The sequence below is a fragment of the Micrasema longulum genome, unplaced genomic scaffold (genome assembly GCF_059751315.1).
Source record: "Micrasema longulum isolate JH-2025_06_02 unplaced genomic scaffold, ASM5975131v1 h1tg000868l, whole genome shotgun sequence".
In the NCBI taxonomy this organism is placed as follows: Eukaryota; Metazoa; Arthropoda; class Insecta; order Trichoptera; family Brachycentridae; genus Micrasema; species Micrasema longulum.
The window spans coordinates 254,808-270,938 of NW_028278060.1; the positions used below are offsets into that span (position 1 = coordinate 254,808).

At 38.4% G+C, this 16,131-nt stretch overlaps 1 protein-coding gene across 1 annotated transcript; it reads right to left on the bottom strand.

Annotated features, from left to right (window-relative positions):
* Positions 1 to 14,027: 14,027 nt before the first annotated feature.
* Positions 14,028 to 15,603, bottom strand: LOC148278520 (uncharacterized). Its single transcript, XM_088231287.1, has 2 exons — positions 15,033 to 15,603; positions 14,028 to 14,116 (listed from the first exon to the last, which is right to left on the bottom strand). The coding sequence occupies exons 1-2, from the start codon at positions 15,601 to 15,603 to the stop codon at positions 14,028 to 14,030; spliced, it is 660 nt and encodes a 219-aa protein (XP_088087413.1).
* Between the last annotated feature and the right edge of the window lie 528 nt (positions 15,604 to 16,131).

Genomic DNA, 16,131 nt, shown 5'->3' on the forward strand with positions numbered 1-16,131 from the left:
GCGGTGTACAGAGCGGCTTCGAAGGAAGCGTGAAGAGGAGCCGGCATACTGTGCTGGTGGCGCTTGATGTGCGCAACGCTTTCAACTCCGCCCGCTGGGAAGTGATTCTCAGAGCGCTGGAGTTGGATGTCGGGGCACCTGGCTACCTAGTACGACTGATCAGAGACTATTTTAGGGGGCGAACGCTTAGCTACGATGGCCCTGGTCTGGAAGAAGGTGGCCAAACATGGAGCGTCACTGCGGGCGTCCCGCAGGGATCGGTCATTGGCCCTTCTCTGTGGAACGTTATGTATGACGGGCTCCTCAGGATCCATCTCCCTGAGGACACAAAACTGGTCGCATTCGCTGACGACATTGCGGTGACAGTGACCGCAAAGACGGTGGCCGCAATGGAAGTAGCCGGAAATGAGGCGCTGCGAAGGGTAACCCGATGGATGACGCACGCAGGCCTCGAACTCGCCCGGGAGAAGACGGAAGCGGTGTTTTTCACGCGGAAACGTGGAATTGCGCCGCCAAAGTTGTATGTCGGGGATTTCGAGGTGCCCTACAGGAGGACGCTGAGATATCTTGGCGTTCACCTTGATGGCAAACTACGCTTTACCGAGCACGTTCGCCAAGCGTCGAGCAAAGCAGCCGCTGTCGGCGAACAACTCGCCAGATTGATGCCGAACATCGGGGGACCAAAGTCCACCCGAAGAAAGCTTCTCAGTGAGGTGGTTCACTCTACCCTATTGTATGGCGCGCCTATATGGGCGGACGCAATGAGGGTGGAGAGGACCAGGCTCATGATGGCCAGAGTGCAGCGTCGGATGGCACTGAGGGTATCTATGGGTTACCGCACGGTGTCTGAAGACGCGGCACTCATCGTGGCGGGAATAGTCCCCGTGGACCTACTGGCCGCCGAGAGGCAGGCCACGTATGCGGGCATGGAGAAGGAAACCGCACGGGCTACGACGATGACTCGCTGGCAGGAACGGTGGGATTCAGCGGCGAAAGGAAGGTGGACGCGGAGGCTGATATGCGACCCGGGTGTTTGGATGGAAAGGGAGCACGGATGCCTCAGCTTCCACTTGACTCAGCTACTGACGGGGCATGGATGTTTTGGAGCCTTTCTGAAAAGAATAGGCAAGGAAGAAACAGCCATGTGCCACCACTGCAACTCTAGTGAGGACACGGCGGAGCACACAGCATTTGAGTGCACCTCCTGGGACCAACTCAGGAGGGAGCTAAAAGAATCTCTTGGAGGGACCCGTGTCTCCCCGGAAGAGATGGTTCCCTCCATGCTCCAAAACGCGTCCTCTTGGTCTAGCTGGGAGAAGTTCGCGAGATCGGTAATGCTCGCGAAAGAGGAGGCCGAGCGGGAAAGAAGGCGCCTCCGCCCTCGCCCGTTTGAAGTGGGCGCAGGTGGACCTACACTGCCCGGTGACACAGGTGAGATGCCTTAAGCTGTGTATGGTTAGGCTAGGACAGTGACTGGATAGTTAGGTGCTGTACCAGTTAGGAGCACCTGTCACTGACCGGGCTGGGCGGGCCATAGCGCCCGCGACAAATGAGGCGAGGTAAAACCTCGCAGACCGGCAACCCAGCGAAGAATATTCACTCGTGAGATCCGCTGGGTGTATATGCTACTGCGAGAGGGAGGAGTTTTTAGCCAGTAAAAATCTGGCACTACCTGACAGTACGGGCTGTCAGGTGTCTATGAAGATTTTCTCCTCCTTCGCAAAAAAAAAAAAAAAAAAAAAGGTTAGGTTAGGTTAGGTTAGGTTAGTTAGGTTAGGTTAGGTTAGGTTAGGTTAGGTTAGGTTAGGTTAGGTTAGGTTAGGTTAGGGTTAGGTTAGGTTAGGTTAGGTTAGGTTAGGTTAGGTTAGGTTAGGTTAGGTTAGGTTAGGTTAGGTTAGGTAGGTTAGGTTAGGTTAGGTTAGGTTGGTTAGGTTAGGTTAGGTTAGGTTAGGTTAGGTTAGGTTAGGTTAGGTTAGGTTAGGTTAGGTTAGGTTAGGTTAGGTTAGGTTAGGTTAGGTTAGGTTAGGTTAGGTTAGGTTAGGTTTTTTTTTTTTTTTTTTTTTTTTTTTTTTTGGTTTTATTGTTTACCGCCTTGCGTGTAATGTACAAGGCTTCGGCACTTTTATTATTTATTTTCATGTTTATTATTTGTTCATTTTTTCAAATTTTATAAATTAATATTTTTTTTTTTTTTTTTTTTTTTTTTTTTTTTTTTTTTTTTTTTTTTCTTTTTCAAAATTGGCTTTCGCTCTTTTCATTTATGAATTTTATTTTTATTACAATTTTTCTCAAAATTCTACAAATATTCCTGCAGTTTCTGGATTCGTAATGACTTCATTTAATTTCGATATATTTAGATCTTCTCCCAGCATTGTTTCCAAATCATGTTTATCTTTACTGAAGATCGGGCATTCAATTATCAGGTGAGGAACATCTTGGATCGAAACATTATCACATGGGCATGTGTCAGAATTTTTTATTTTAAATCTATGCAGGTACTGATTCATTCTCCGTGTCCAGTCAAAATTTGTGTTAGTTCGAAATTTAGTTTAAATAATCCAATAGATTTAAATCTTTCGTATATAGAGTTGAAAAATAATTTTGTTATTTTTCCGTTACTTGAATTGATGTACCTCGCGTTCCACATTTCTAATGATCGCTGCCTTATTGTCTTTTTAGCAAAGCTGATCGGAAATTTATCATATTCACTAGCTGTTTTCTTTTTTGTTGCTTCTTTTGCTTTGCCATCCGCTGCTTCATTACCTTTTATTCCTTTGTGTCCTCTTATCCATCCTACTATAAGAGATTGTTGTCTTGTATCTAGTTCTTCTGCTTTGCGTTTGATGCTCACTATTAAAGGGTTTGTTGATTTTCTATCTCTTAAACTGTCTACTCCTGATCTGCAGTCAGTCAATATTGTTATATTTTCCCATCTATTTTTTGGTTTCTTTAGCACATACAAAATTGCTTCATTTATAGCTAGAAGTTCCGCTTGAAATACAGAACAGTAATTTTCTAGCTTAATTTTCCTTGCCGGTAGCTCTTTTTCTCCTTCAAAAGGAACAAAAGCAGCGCCAACCCTCCCATCCAATAGACTTCCATCTGTGTAAATTGTTAATTCATTTGGGCCTGGTATTGGAATTTTTTCATCATAGTAAATGTATTTTGCATTTATTCGAGTGGCTGGGTGAGGAAGTGTATGAATGTCAATTACTCCTTGATAATTTCGGTCATTCGGAAGGCATTTGAGTTGTTTCGTGCGTTTAACACTGTATAATTCTGCCTGTTCTTTAATCTTGATGTCAAGTGGCATGAAAATACTAAGCACTTGTGCCGAAATCATAGATATCGAGCGGTAACCTTTGCAACATCTGATTGCGATCTGTCTTTGTACAGCATTTAGTTTTTTAACATTGCATTTTCTTTCCGCTGCTTCAACCCAAATACTAGATGCGTAAGTTGCCAACGGAACTATAGCTCCATGGTAAATTTGTTGTATGACTTCCGGTGATGCGCCCCAAGTTGGTTTTGCTGCTCTGATTAATTTGTTTGTGTAAGCTGCAATTTTTTTGCAAGTGTTATTTATATGCCTAGACCAATTTAGGTTTCTGTCAATAGTTACTCCCAATATCTTAAAATAATCGACAAACTTAATTTCACAATTTCTCATATGAATAATGGGAGGTATAATTTTCTTTCGCGTAACAAACATGGCGTTGGTTTTTTCTTGTGAAAAGTGCAATTTAGTTTTCTTTTCCCATACTACTATTTTTTCTAATGCCTTATTCGCATTTGTTTGCAACTCATTTTCATTATCAGCAACAATGATGAGGAAAATATCATCTGCAAATGCCCTGATTTCTACATTGCCGTCAAACGTTATTCGTAGAATGTCATCAATTATTACATTCCAGAAACTTGGGCCGCACGCTGATCCCTGGACACATCCTTTTGTAGTTTTCTTCTCTATTGTAGTATTATAATGGGTGAGTTGAATTTTTCTATTTTTCAAGTAACTTTTAACAAGCATATACAAATTCACCGGACATTTCTTATTTTTTAACTGCAGAAGAAGAAAGGGCCACCACGCATTATCAAATGCACCCTTGATGTCCAGTGAAATAGCTACAGCTACTTTTTTACATCTTAAAGCTTTCTTCAAAGTTTCTATTGATGCGTTGAGTGCATCTTCCGTCGATTTTGTTGAGTGAATCCGTATTGGAGATCACTGAGTTGTTTTGTATTATGCAGATTCCAGTTGATTCTATTTATCATAAGCCTTTCCATAATTTTGCCTAAAACTGGTAAAAGTCCTATGGGGCGATATGAGCTTACGTCCGAATGGTCGTCTTTTCCTGGTTTCGGGATAACCACTATAAAAGCAATTTTCCACCGCGTCGGAAAATGTTTAATTCGTAAACAAGCATTGTATATCTCTCTTATAAGATCAGGATTCGACATATAAGTATGAAGGCAAATATCTGCTGTCAAGTGATCACGTCCGGGGGCTTTCTTAGGATTCAAGTTTTGAAAAATTTCTAGTATTTCGCTATCTGTAAATGGAGGATCTTCTTGATAATTTAAAAATATTTCGTTTGTTATTGAACTTCTAATTTCTGATTGCTCATCATTATCTTCTTCTTCTACATCATCAGGAAAGAATCTGTCAACTAGCCTCTGAGCGGTTCTTTCTGCTGTTTCCAATTGTTCATTCCGTCTTTGAGAGTGGCAGTAGGCAGTTTTACTCTTTGTTTTGTTAATACTCTATGGATTGCTGTCCATGCTGTTTCTTTGTTTTGAATAGAACAATATTGCCTCCATGATTCTGTTTTTGCATTACTTATGGCTTTTTTGTAGGATTGCTTCAAATCAAGATATTTTATAAGTATTGCTGGCCTGTTTTTAAAACTAGAGTTTTCCAATTTATGTTTTGTTTTTCTTAATTCCATTTTTATATTCTTTAAGTTTGAATTCCACCATGGACAACTTCTATGTTGGGATTCTTTTCTAAGCGGAATATGTTTCTGGCATGATTTTGTCAAACAGTCATGAAATTTGTCTATTATTTTTTCGAGTTCGTGTTTATCGTTTAAATTTACAAATATGTCAACAGTTATTTTAGATTTGGTAAATTCTTCCTTAAGTGTCTTTACAAATTTTTCCCAGTTTGCCTTTTTTGTATAATAAATGGATGTTTTATTTTGACATGGAAGAAAAGGATTTGTAATAATATTAAAACATATTGGATTGTGGTCACTCATGTAATACATATTCCTCATCACTGTCCAATTTTCGACTAAATTCAAAGCTGTTGAAGTTGTTATTGTTATATCTATAGTGCTACATATATGTCGATTACATCTGTAAGTTTCAAAAGTTGGATCGTTACCTATGTTATTTACATGCATAATGCATATCTGTTTCGGCCATAAACGAAGCAAGCACATCACCCCGACGGTCAGTTCTGTTGCTGCCCCACCATATATTTTTTGCATTGAAATCTCCTCCGACGATCATTTTTTTGTTTATTAGTTTTTTCAAGACAACTGTAATGTTCTCTATTTCCGTGGTTGGTTCTACGTATACGGACGCAATGACGATGTTCTCATTCGTAGTGGTAACATTTCCGCTATTGATATTTATTTCAACGAACACCTCGTTAGTAGTACTGTATTTTGTAAGAAACAACCCACTTATTTTTTTGTTGCAAATCACAATAGCCGCTTTACAAACTTTCTCTTGCTCGTTTAAGGCTTGAAAAACTACAAAACCAGGAATCGATACCTTTCCATCACTTCCTGTGTATGGTTCTTGGATCAAAAATATGTCAGGCAATTTATCGACTTCAGAGAATGCTTCTTCCTGCGCCGCTTTACATCTTCCCATATTCCACTGAACTATTTTAATTACATTATTATTTATCACATTCTGGCCGCCCTTAGCAGAGGTATTCCACCCTTTCTCTTGCCCTTTGATCCATGATGGATCGTAATGGGCACAGCTTGCTAGTAGCGAAATGGCTGTTATTTTCAGTATTTTTAACGGTACAATTGTGACAAATAGGATGACCCTGCTCTTTGGTAGGACAGTCCTTAGTGGAGTGGTTAAGGGTGCAATATGCGCACATTTCCTCACGGTTGCAGTACTTTCGTACGTGCCCAAACGATAGACATTTATAACACTGCACTAAAGGACTCTCGTCCTCCACCACAACTCTTTGGTAACCAATATTAACTTTCTTGGCTTGAGTAATAGCTCGCCAGGTAGATGGACTAACTTCACAGACGACATTTGAAAGAAGGGCATTCCTGTTTCTTTTCTTGAATTTTATCGTGAGGTCCCCATTTGGAACGTTCAGGCCACCATTTTGCGTATTCATAGACTCGTTTATATCCTCCTGGGTGACGTCTTTTATGAGGCCCTTAAAAACTATAAGTGGTTTTTTCCTCTTTCCCTCTTCCACTAGCAAGTTCGATGTTTTATTTTTTATTTCATGAATCATTTTTTCCTGGTCCTTTTTAGAAGAGCAATTAATAAGAACTTGCTGGTTGTTAATTTTCCTAAACCCTGCAACGCCTATGCCCGTGGTACGAACATTCACGCTTCGTTTCACAATACCCTCGATTTCCTCCCCTTTTTTATTAGGATCGTTGGATTTGACGATAAGAGCGTAGCTCATCTTAGGCATCGGCGGCGTCATAACAGAAGAAGGTGGTACTTTGGCGCTGTTGAGAAAATTTTCCAGGGCCTGCAAGGTTGGAAGGGCGGATATCATTGCCGTTTGGTCCTTGACAGCCCTCTCAAGGCTGGAGAAACTGGCAGCGGTTGAACTGTTTTCCTCTGCAGCTAGTTGCCTGACGATTTTGTCAAGGCCCTTTAGAGAGGCAACCACCTCTTGCTTGATACCTTTCCTCAAGTTTCCTGCACTATTAAGTGCTTCAACAGCCTTTTCCATTAATCGTAAAGACTCCTCAGTGGGAGATAAAATTCTTTGTGGGACCTTATCGGGCATTGTAATGGTTATTCCGGAGGATATCATCTCAATAGGAGAAGAGTCCCTAGATCCAGGAACTGAACGCGACCCGCTGGCAAGGACCTTAGGCCCGAGACTTGAGCGTGTTGGCTTGATGGACATTATGAAAGAATAGTATTGTTATGTTATAGAAAGGAAAAAAAAAAAAAAAAAAAAAAAAAAAAAAAAAAAAAAAAAAAAAAAAAAATACGCCAAAGTGCAGGCTTTTGCAGGGCTTTTCCGACAAACTATGATTCGTATGAATTTTCCGAGTTTTCACTTTTCACTTTGCGTTTTCCGCAGACGAAGAGTTTTCATAGATAATGTACACGATAGGAGAACAGGACAGGAACGAACAGAACAAGACGTCTACACGAAAGTCACTTGAGCCTTTTTGTCATCGAGCACATACACACATTAAATATTTTTGTACGCTCGTAGAAAAGAAAAATGGAATAATCAAGATAACTCGGCACGTGTAAGAGATAAAAATATAGTGTAAAGGTCTTATTTAATTGTTTTTAGAAGCCGCGTCTTTTGATGTTAATTAAAAATATATATATCTATATATATATATCCACAAGGTGAGCGTTCGTGAAAAAGGGTCGTTTTCAGTTTTTCTTTGAAAACTGTCACTTAACTTAAAAATTTCAAAAATCTAAAAACGTACATGTATTTGCCTCTTTAATTCACGTAATTTGATATGAATGAACACTAAATCACAAAAGAGATGAAGATTTTCAGGAACACGTGTAAAACGGAAAAAACTGATTGTTCCGAAAACGGTAGGTGGTACACTATATGTCTGGCGGACTTTTTTGTAGAATTTAATAGAACACACAAGACATAGTAAACAGAATGTATTAAAACTGAACCCAGAGGGCAGCGTTTCGCTAAACGGCACTTTTACGTAAAAGAAAACCACTTTTTTTTTAAAAATATTTATAAAACTGATGAATTTGGAGAAAAATGAAAACAAGCATCAAAAGCGCACTAAAAATCCAAAGAAAATGATATGTAACAGTAACACAAAAACTTCGAAAAAACTAGTTTTATCGCGATTTTCAATATTTGAGCGTACGGAGCACACAGAGCGCGACCTTCCTTGACGACGGTTTGATTGCAACTGGTTAGGTTAGGTTAGGTTAGGTTAGGTTAGGTTAGGTTAGGTTAGGTTAGGTTAGGTTAGGTTAGGTTAGGTTAGGTTAGGTTAGGTTAGGTTAGGTTAGGTTAGGTTAGGTTAGGTTAGGTTAGGTTAGGTTAGGTTAGGTTAGGTTAGGTTAGGTTAGGTTAGGTTAGGTTAGGTTAGGTTAGGTTAGGTTAGGTTAGGTTAGGTTAGGTTAGGTTAGGTTAGGTTAGGTTAGGTTAGGTTAGGTTAGGTTAGGTTAGGTTAGGTTAGGTTAGGTTAGGTTAGGTTAGGTTAGGTTAGGTTAGGTTAGGTTAGGTTAGGTTAGGTTAGGTTAGGTTAGGTTAGGTTAGGTTAGGTTAGGTTAGGTTAGGTTAGGTTAGGTTAGGTTAGGTTAGGTTAGGTTAGGTTAGGTTAGGTTAGGTTAGGTTAGGTTAGGTTAGGTTTTTTTTTTTTTTTTTTTTTTTTTCTGGTTTTATTGTTTACCGCCTTGCGTGTAATGTACAAGGCTTCGGCACTTTTATTATTTATTTTCATGTTTATTATTTGTTCATTTTTTCAAATATTTATTAATTTTTTTTTTTTTTTTTTTTTTTTTTTTTTTTTTTTTTTTTTTTTTTTTTTTTTTTTTCTTTTTCAAAATTGGCTTTCGCTCTTTTCATTTATGAATTTTATTTTTATTACAATTTTCCTCAAAAATTCTACAAATATTCCTGCAGTTTCTGGATTCGTAATTACTTCATTTAATTTCGATATATTTAGATCTTCTCCCAGCATTGTTTCCAAATCATGTTTATCTTTACTGAAGATCGGGCATTCAATTATCAGGTGAGGAACATCTTGGATCGAAACATTATCACATGGGCATGTGTCAGAATTTTTTATTTTAAATCTATGCAGGTACTGATTCATTCTCCCGTGTCCAGTCAAAATTTGTGTTAGTTCGAAATTTAGTTTAAATAATCCAATAGATTTAAATCTTTCGTATATAGAGTTGAAAAATAATTTTGTTATTTTTCCGTTACTTGAATTGATGTACCTCGCGTTCCACATTTCTAATGATCGCTGCCTTATTGTCTTTTTAGCAAAGCTGATCGGAAATTTATCATATTCACTAGCTGTTTTCTTTTTTGTTGCTTCTTTTGCTTTGCCATCCGCTGCTTCATTACCTTTTATTCCTTTGTGTCCTCTTATCCATCCTACTATAAGAGATTGTTGTCTTGTATCTAGTTCTTCTGCTTTGCGTTTGATGCTCACTATTAAAGGGTTTGTTGATTTTCTATCTCTTAAACTGTCTACTCCTGATCTGCAGTCAGTCAATATTGTTATATTTTCCCATCTATTTTTTGGTTTCTTTAGCACATACAAAATTGCTTCATTTATAGCTAGAAGTTCCGCTTGAAATACAGAACAGTAATTTTCTAGCTTAATTTTCCTTGCCGGTAGCTCTTTTTCTCCTTCAAAAGGAACAAAAGCAGCGCCAACCCTCCCATCCAATAGACTTCCATCTGTGTAAATTGTTAATTCATTTGGGCCTGGTATTGGAATTTTTTCATCATAGTAAATGTATTTTGCATTTATTCGAGTGGCTGGGTGAGGAAGTGTATGAATGTCAATTACTCCTTGATAATTTCGGTCATTCGGAAGGCATTTGAGTTGTTTCGTGCGTTTAACACTGTATAATTCTGCCTGTTCTTTAATCTTGATGTCAAGTGGCATGAAAATACTAAGCACTTGTGCCGAAATCATAGATATCGAGCGGTAACCTTTGCAACATCTGATTGCGATCTGTCTTTGTACAGCATTTAGTTTTTTAACATTGCATTTTCTTTCCGCTGCTTCAACCCAAATACTAGATGCGTAAGTTGCCAACGGAACTATAGCTCCATGGTAAATTTGTTGTATGACTTCCGGTGATGCGCCCCAAGTTGGTTTTGCTGCTCTGATTAATTTGTTTGTGTAAGCTGCAATTTTTTTGCAAGTGTTATTTATATGCCTAGACCAATTTAGGTTTCTGTCAATAGTTACCCCCAATATCTTAAAATAATCGACAAACTTAATTTCACAATTTCTCATATGAATAATGGGAGGTATAATTTTCTTTCGCGTAACAAACATGGCGTTGGTTTTTTCTTGTGAAAAGTGCAATTTAGTTTTCTTTTCCCATACTACTATTTTTTCTAATGCCTTATTCGCATTTGTTTGCAACTCATTTTCATTATCAGCAACAATGATGAGGAAAATATCATCTGCAAATGCCCTGATTTCTACATTGCCGTCAAACGTTATTCGTAGAATGTCATCAATTATTACATTCCAGAAACTTGGGCCGCACGCTGATCCCTGGACACATCCTTTTGTAGTTTTCTTCTCTATTGTAGTATTATAATGGGTGAGTTGAATTTTTCTATTTTTCAAGTAACTTTTAACAAGCATATACAAATTCACCGGACATTTCTTATTTTTTAACTGCAGAAGAAGAAAGGGCCACCACGCATTATCAAATGCACCCTTGATGTCCAGTGAAATAGCTACAGCTACTTTTTTACATCTTAAAGCTTTCTTCAAAGTTTCTATTGATGCGTTGAGTGCATCTTCCGTCGATTTTTGCGGAGTGAATCCGTATTGGAGATCACTGAGTTGTTTTGTATTATGCAGATTCCAGTTGATTCTATTTATCATAAGCCTTTCCATAATTTTGCCTAAAACTGGTAAAAGTCCTATGGGGCGATATGAACTTACGTCCGAATGGTCGTCTTTTCCTGGTTTCGGGATAACCACTATAAAAGCAATTTTCCACCGCGTCGGAAAATGTTTAATTCGTAAACAAGCATTGAATATCTCTCTTATAAGATCAGGATTCGACATATAAGTATGAAGGCAAATATCTGCTGTCAAGTGATCACGTCCGGGGGCTTTCTTAGGATTCAAGTTTTGAAAAATTTCTAGTATTTCGCTATCTGTAAATGGAGGATCTTCTTGATAATTTAAAAATATTTCGTTTGTTATTGAACTTCTAATTTCTGATTGCTCATCATTATCTTCTTGTTCTACATCATCAGGAAAGAATCTGTCAACTAGCCTCTGAGCGGTTCTTTCTGCTGTTTCCAATTGTTCATTCCCGTCTTTGAGAGTGGCAGTAGGCAGTTTTACTCTTTGTTTGATGATATCCGCCCTTCCAACCTTGCAGGCCCTGGAAAATTTTCTCAACAGCGCCAAAGTACCACCTTCTTCTGTTATGACGCCGCCGATGCCTAAGATGAGCTACGCTCTTATCGTCAAATCCAACGATCCTAATAAAAAAGGGGAGGAAATCGAGGGTATTGTGAAACGAAGCGTGAATGTTCGTACCACGGGCATAGGCGTTTCAGGGTTTAGGAAAATTAACAACCAGCAAGTTCTTATTAATTGCTCTTCCAAAAAGGACCAGGAAAAAATGATTCATGAAATAAAAAATAAAACATCGAACTTGCTAGTGGAAGAGGGAAAGAGGAAAAAACCACTTATAGTTTTTAAGGGTCTCATAAAAGACGTCACCCAGGAGGATATAAACGAGTCTATGAATACGCAAAATGGTGGCCTGAACGTTCCAAATGGGGACCTCACGATAAAATTCAAGAAAAGAAACAGGAATGCCCTTCTTTCAAATGTCGTCTGTGAAGTAAGTCCATCTACCTGGCGAGCTATTACTCAAGCCAAGAAAGTTAATATTGGTTACCAAAGAGTTGTGGTGGAGGACGAGAGTCCTTTAGTGCAGTGTTATAAATGTCTATCGTTTGGGCACGTACGAAAGTACTGCAACCGTGAGGAAATGTGCGCATATTGCACCCTTAACCACTCCACTAAGGACTGTCCTACCAAAGAGCAGGGTCATCCTATTTGTCACAATTGTACCGTTAAAAATACTGAAAATAACAGCCATTTCGCTACTAGCAAGCTGTGCCCATTACGATCCATCATGGATCAAAGGGCAAGAGAAAGGGTGGAATACCTCTGCTAAGGGCGGCCAGAATGTGATAAATAATAATGTAATTAAAATAGTTCAGTGGAATATGGGAAGATGTAAAGCGGCGCAGGAAGAAGCATTCTCTGAAGTCGATAAATTGCCTGACATATTTTTGATCCAAGAACCATACACAGGAAGTGATGGAAAGGTATCGATTCCTGGTTTTGTAGTTTTTCAAGCCTTAAACGAGCAAAAGTTTGTAAAGCGGCTATTGTGATTTGCAACAAAAAAATAAGTGGGTTGTTTCTTACAAAATACAGTACTACTAACGAGGTGTTCGTTGAAATAAATATCAATAGCGGAAATGTTACCACAACGAATGAGAACATCGTCATTGCGTCCGTATACGTAGAACCAACCACGGAAATAGAAAACATTACAGTTGTCTTGAAAAAACTAATAAACAAAAAAATGATCGTCGGAGGAGATTTCAATGCAAAAAATATATGGTGGGGCAGCAACAGAACTGACCGTCGGGGTGATGTGCTTGCTTCGTTTATGGCCGAAACAGATATGCATGTAAATAACATAGGTAACGATCCAACTTTTGAAACTTACAGATGTAATCGACATATATGTAGCACTATAGATATAACAATAACAACTTCAACAGCTTTGAATTTAGTCGAAAATTGGACAGTGATGAGGAATATGTATTACATGAGTGACCACAATCCAATATGTTTTAATATTATTACAAATCCTTTTCTTCCATGTCAAAATAAAACATCCATTTATTATACAAAAAAGGCAAACTGGGAAAAATTTGTAAAGACACTTAAGGAAGAATTTACCAAATCTAAAATAACTGTTGACATATTTGTAAATTTAAACGATAAACACGAACTCGAAAAAATAATAGACAAATTTCATGACTGTTTGACAAAGTCATGCCAGAAACATATTCCGCTTAGAAAAGAATCCCAACATAGAAGTTGTCCATGGTGGAATCCAAACTTAAAGAATATAAAAATGGAATTAAGAAAAACAAAACATAAATTGGAAAACTCTAGCTTTAAAAACAGGCCAGCAATACTTATAAAATATCTTGATTTGAAGCAATTCTACAAAAAAGCCATAAGTAATGCAAAAACAGAATCATGGAGGCAATATTGTTCTATTCAAAACAAAGAAACAGCATGGACAGCAATCCATAGAGTATTAACAAAACAAAGAGGGTTAGGTTAGGTTAGGTTAGGTTAGGTTAGGTTAGGTTAGGTTAGGTTAGGTTAGGTTAGGTTAGGTTAGGTTAGGTTAGGTTAGGTTAGGTTAGGTTAGGTTAGGTTAGGTTAGGTTAGGTTAGGTTAGGTTAGGTTAGGTTAGGTTAGGTTAGGTTAGGTTAGGTTAGGTTAGGTTAGGTTAGGTTAGGTTAGGTTAGGTTAGGTTAGGTTAGGTTAGGTTAGGTTAGGTTAGGTTAGGTTAGGTTAGGTTAGGTTAGGTTAGGTTAGGTTAGGTTAGGTTAGGTTAGGTTAGGTTAGGTTAGGTTAGGTTAGGTTAGGTTAGGTTAGGTTAGGTTAGGTTAGGTTAGGTTAGGTTAGGTTAGGTTAGGTTAGGTTAGGTTAGGTTAGGTTTTTTTTTTTTTTTTTTTTTTTTTTCTTTGTTGTGTTTTTTGATATCCCTTGCTTATAACTATACAAGGTGATATTTTTGGGCTGTTATTTTTGTTAGTGCTTTGTGTATGATTTTATGTGTTTATGTTTTGTGTTGAAGCTGTGACATGGACTATTTGCACTTTCCGACATTCGTCTAGTGCCTATCCATCTTCGTCCCGCCCGCCCACGTTTTACCAAACAATGTCGCGATTCCCAGTCCAGTGTCACGCTTCATGCACAGGCGGTCACCTTGCGGTTTTTGCCAAGTGCGCTCTGCGTACACTAACTTAGTCACCACAACATATCCAGCAACACGTGCGCATGTCGAGACTCGGAATTGGAATCAGCACCGTTGTCAAGGGAACCATGTAAAACCTTGACTGGAAAGGGATTAACATAAATTTATATTTCTATAACATAATAACAATAAATTAAACGAAAGTTACATAATAATTTGTAACAATAAGTTATTTAACAATAGATACTTAACAAAAGTTACGCACCTACTTCATAACAATATATATGTAGCAAAAGTTACATATCAACTTCAAAACAATAATGTAACAAAAGTTACATTACAGAGTCAGTCAAAGCAACAAGTAACAACAAGTAACAAAATAACAGTAACAACTGTAAAATGGTTAAACTATAGCAATTTAAATATAAAATATAGCTATGTCTATTGTTAGTGCATGCATATCACAGTTGAAAAGTTTTGGGTACCTGCCCCATTACTTGTTCATTGGCCTTATTTTTTCTATTATTAGTTTAGCGTAAGACACGAACTTTTGGGACAATATGCTGTGCTGTAGAACTGTCCGAAAATCTTCAATTGCATTCTTTTGTTGCACTCTTTTTCCATATCATACCTTTCTTTCGCAAACATTGGGCAGTGAAGGAGAAGATGTTGGACATTTTGCTCGCTTAGCGTATCGCATGGGCAGGCACTGCTACTCTTCAATTTAAATCTGTGAAGATACGAAAGTGTAGCACCGTGACCTGTGAGAATTTGTGTTAATTCAAAGGTGTGTTTGTTTGCTTTGCCAAATTGTTTGCAGTCATTTAAATTTTCAAAGAAATATTTAGTTACTGACCCAGTAGAGCTTGTTTGGTATCGGTTTTCCCATTCTTCGAGAGACTTTTCTCTTAGTTCCCTTTTTGCGTAGCTTAGTGGAAACTTTGTGTATAGCTTTACAGTTTTTACGTGTAAGGCTGCATCTTTCGCTAACTCATCAGCTCTATCATTTCCAGAGAGACCGTTATGACCACGTATCCACAAGAATTTGCATTCAATGCCTCTTTTCTCGAGATTTCTCGAAGATTCTTGTATGCAGAATACCATGGGATTGTTAGGCGATCCATCATCTAGCGCCTGAATAGAGCTTTTTGAATCTGACAATAAGTTGACAGTCTTCCAGTTTTTCTTTTTGCTAGTGACCCATTCTAGTGCCTTCACAATTGCGAAGAGTTCGGCTTGGAATACCGTGCAGTAGTCTGCCATGGGAAGCTTCTTACTGTACAACTCTCCGGAATTGTCAAATGCGGCGAAGGCAGCGCCCACTTTCCCTCCAGTTTTACTGCCGTCCGTGTAGATGTCTATTTCATCCTCTGGAAATTCAAGTCTGGCGTACGTTTCTGGATGCCCAGTAGATAAGCCCACTTGTTTGCTTGGATGTGGAAGATCTGTATAGGCGATCCTTCCTTGATACAATATGTCGTTTGGAGCATTTATGATAGTATGGTTCAATTTTGTGTAATAGATATCGCTAATCTCTTTAATTCTAATATCCAATGGCATGAGTCCTGCAATTGCCTGGACCGAGGTGAGGGATGTAGTTCTATATGCTTTGCTTATTCTTATTCCCATTGACCGTTGAATTCTATTTAGTTTTGTCTGGATATTTTTCCTCTTTGCTGCTTCTGACCATACCGCGGCAGCATAAGTGATAGTGGGTTCTACTACCCCGCTATAAATCGTTCTTACTATTTCTGGGCTGAGTCCCCATGTCGGTTTGGCCATGAATGTTAGGCGATTTGCTATTTTCGCTGCTTTTTTTGTTATTGAGTCAACGTGTTTACTCCAATTTAGATTTTCGTCCAGAACTACACCAAGGATTTTACAATCTTTGACAAAATAAAGCCTTTTCCTCTCATAAATATATTTGGAGGTTGTGCTTTTCTCTTAGTTATAAATAGAGCATTTGTTTTTTCTTCGGAAAATTTTAATTTTACTTTGTCTCCCCAAGAAGTGACTAAGGAGAGAGTTTCGTTTGTTATTTGTTCCAATAAGTTCGTATCTTTGTGCTTTATTAAAACTAGGACATCATCTGCAAATGCTTGTAAATGAACATTGCAGTGATAACTTAACTGTAAAAGGGTTAGGTTAGGTTAGGTT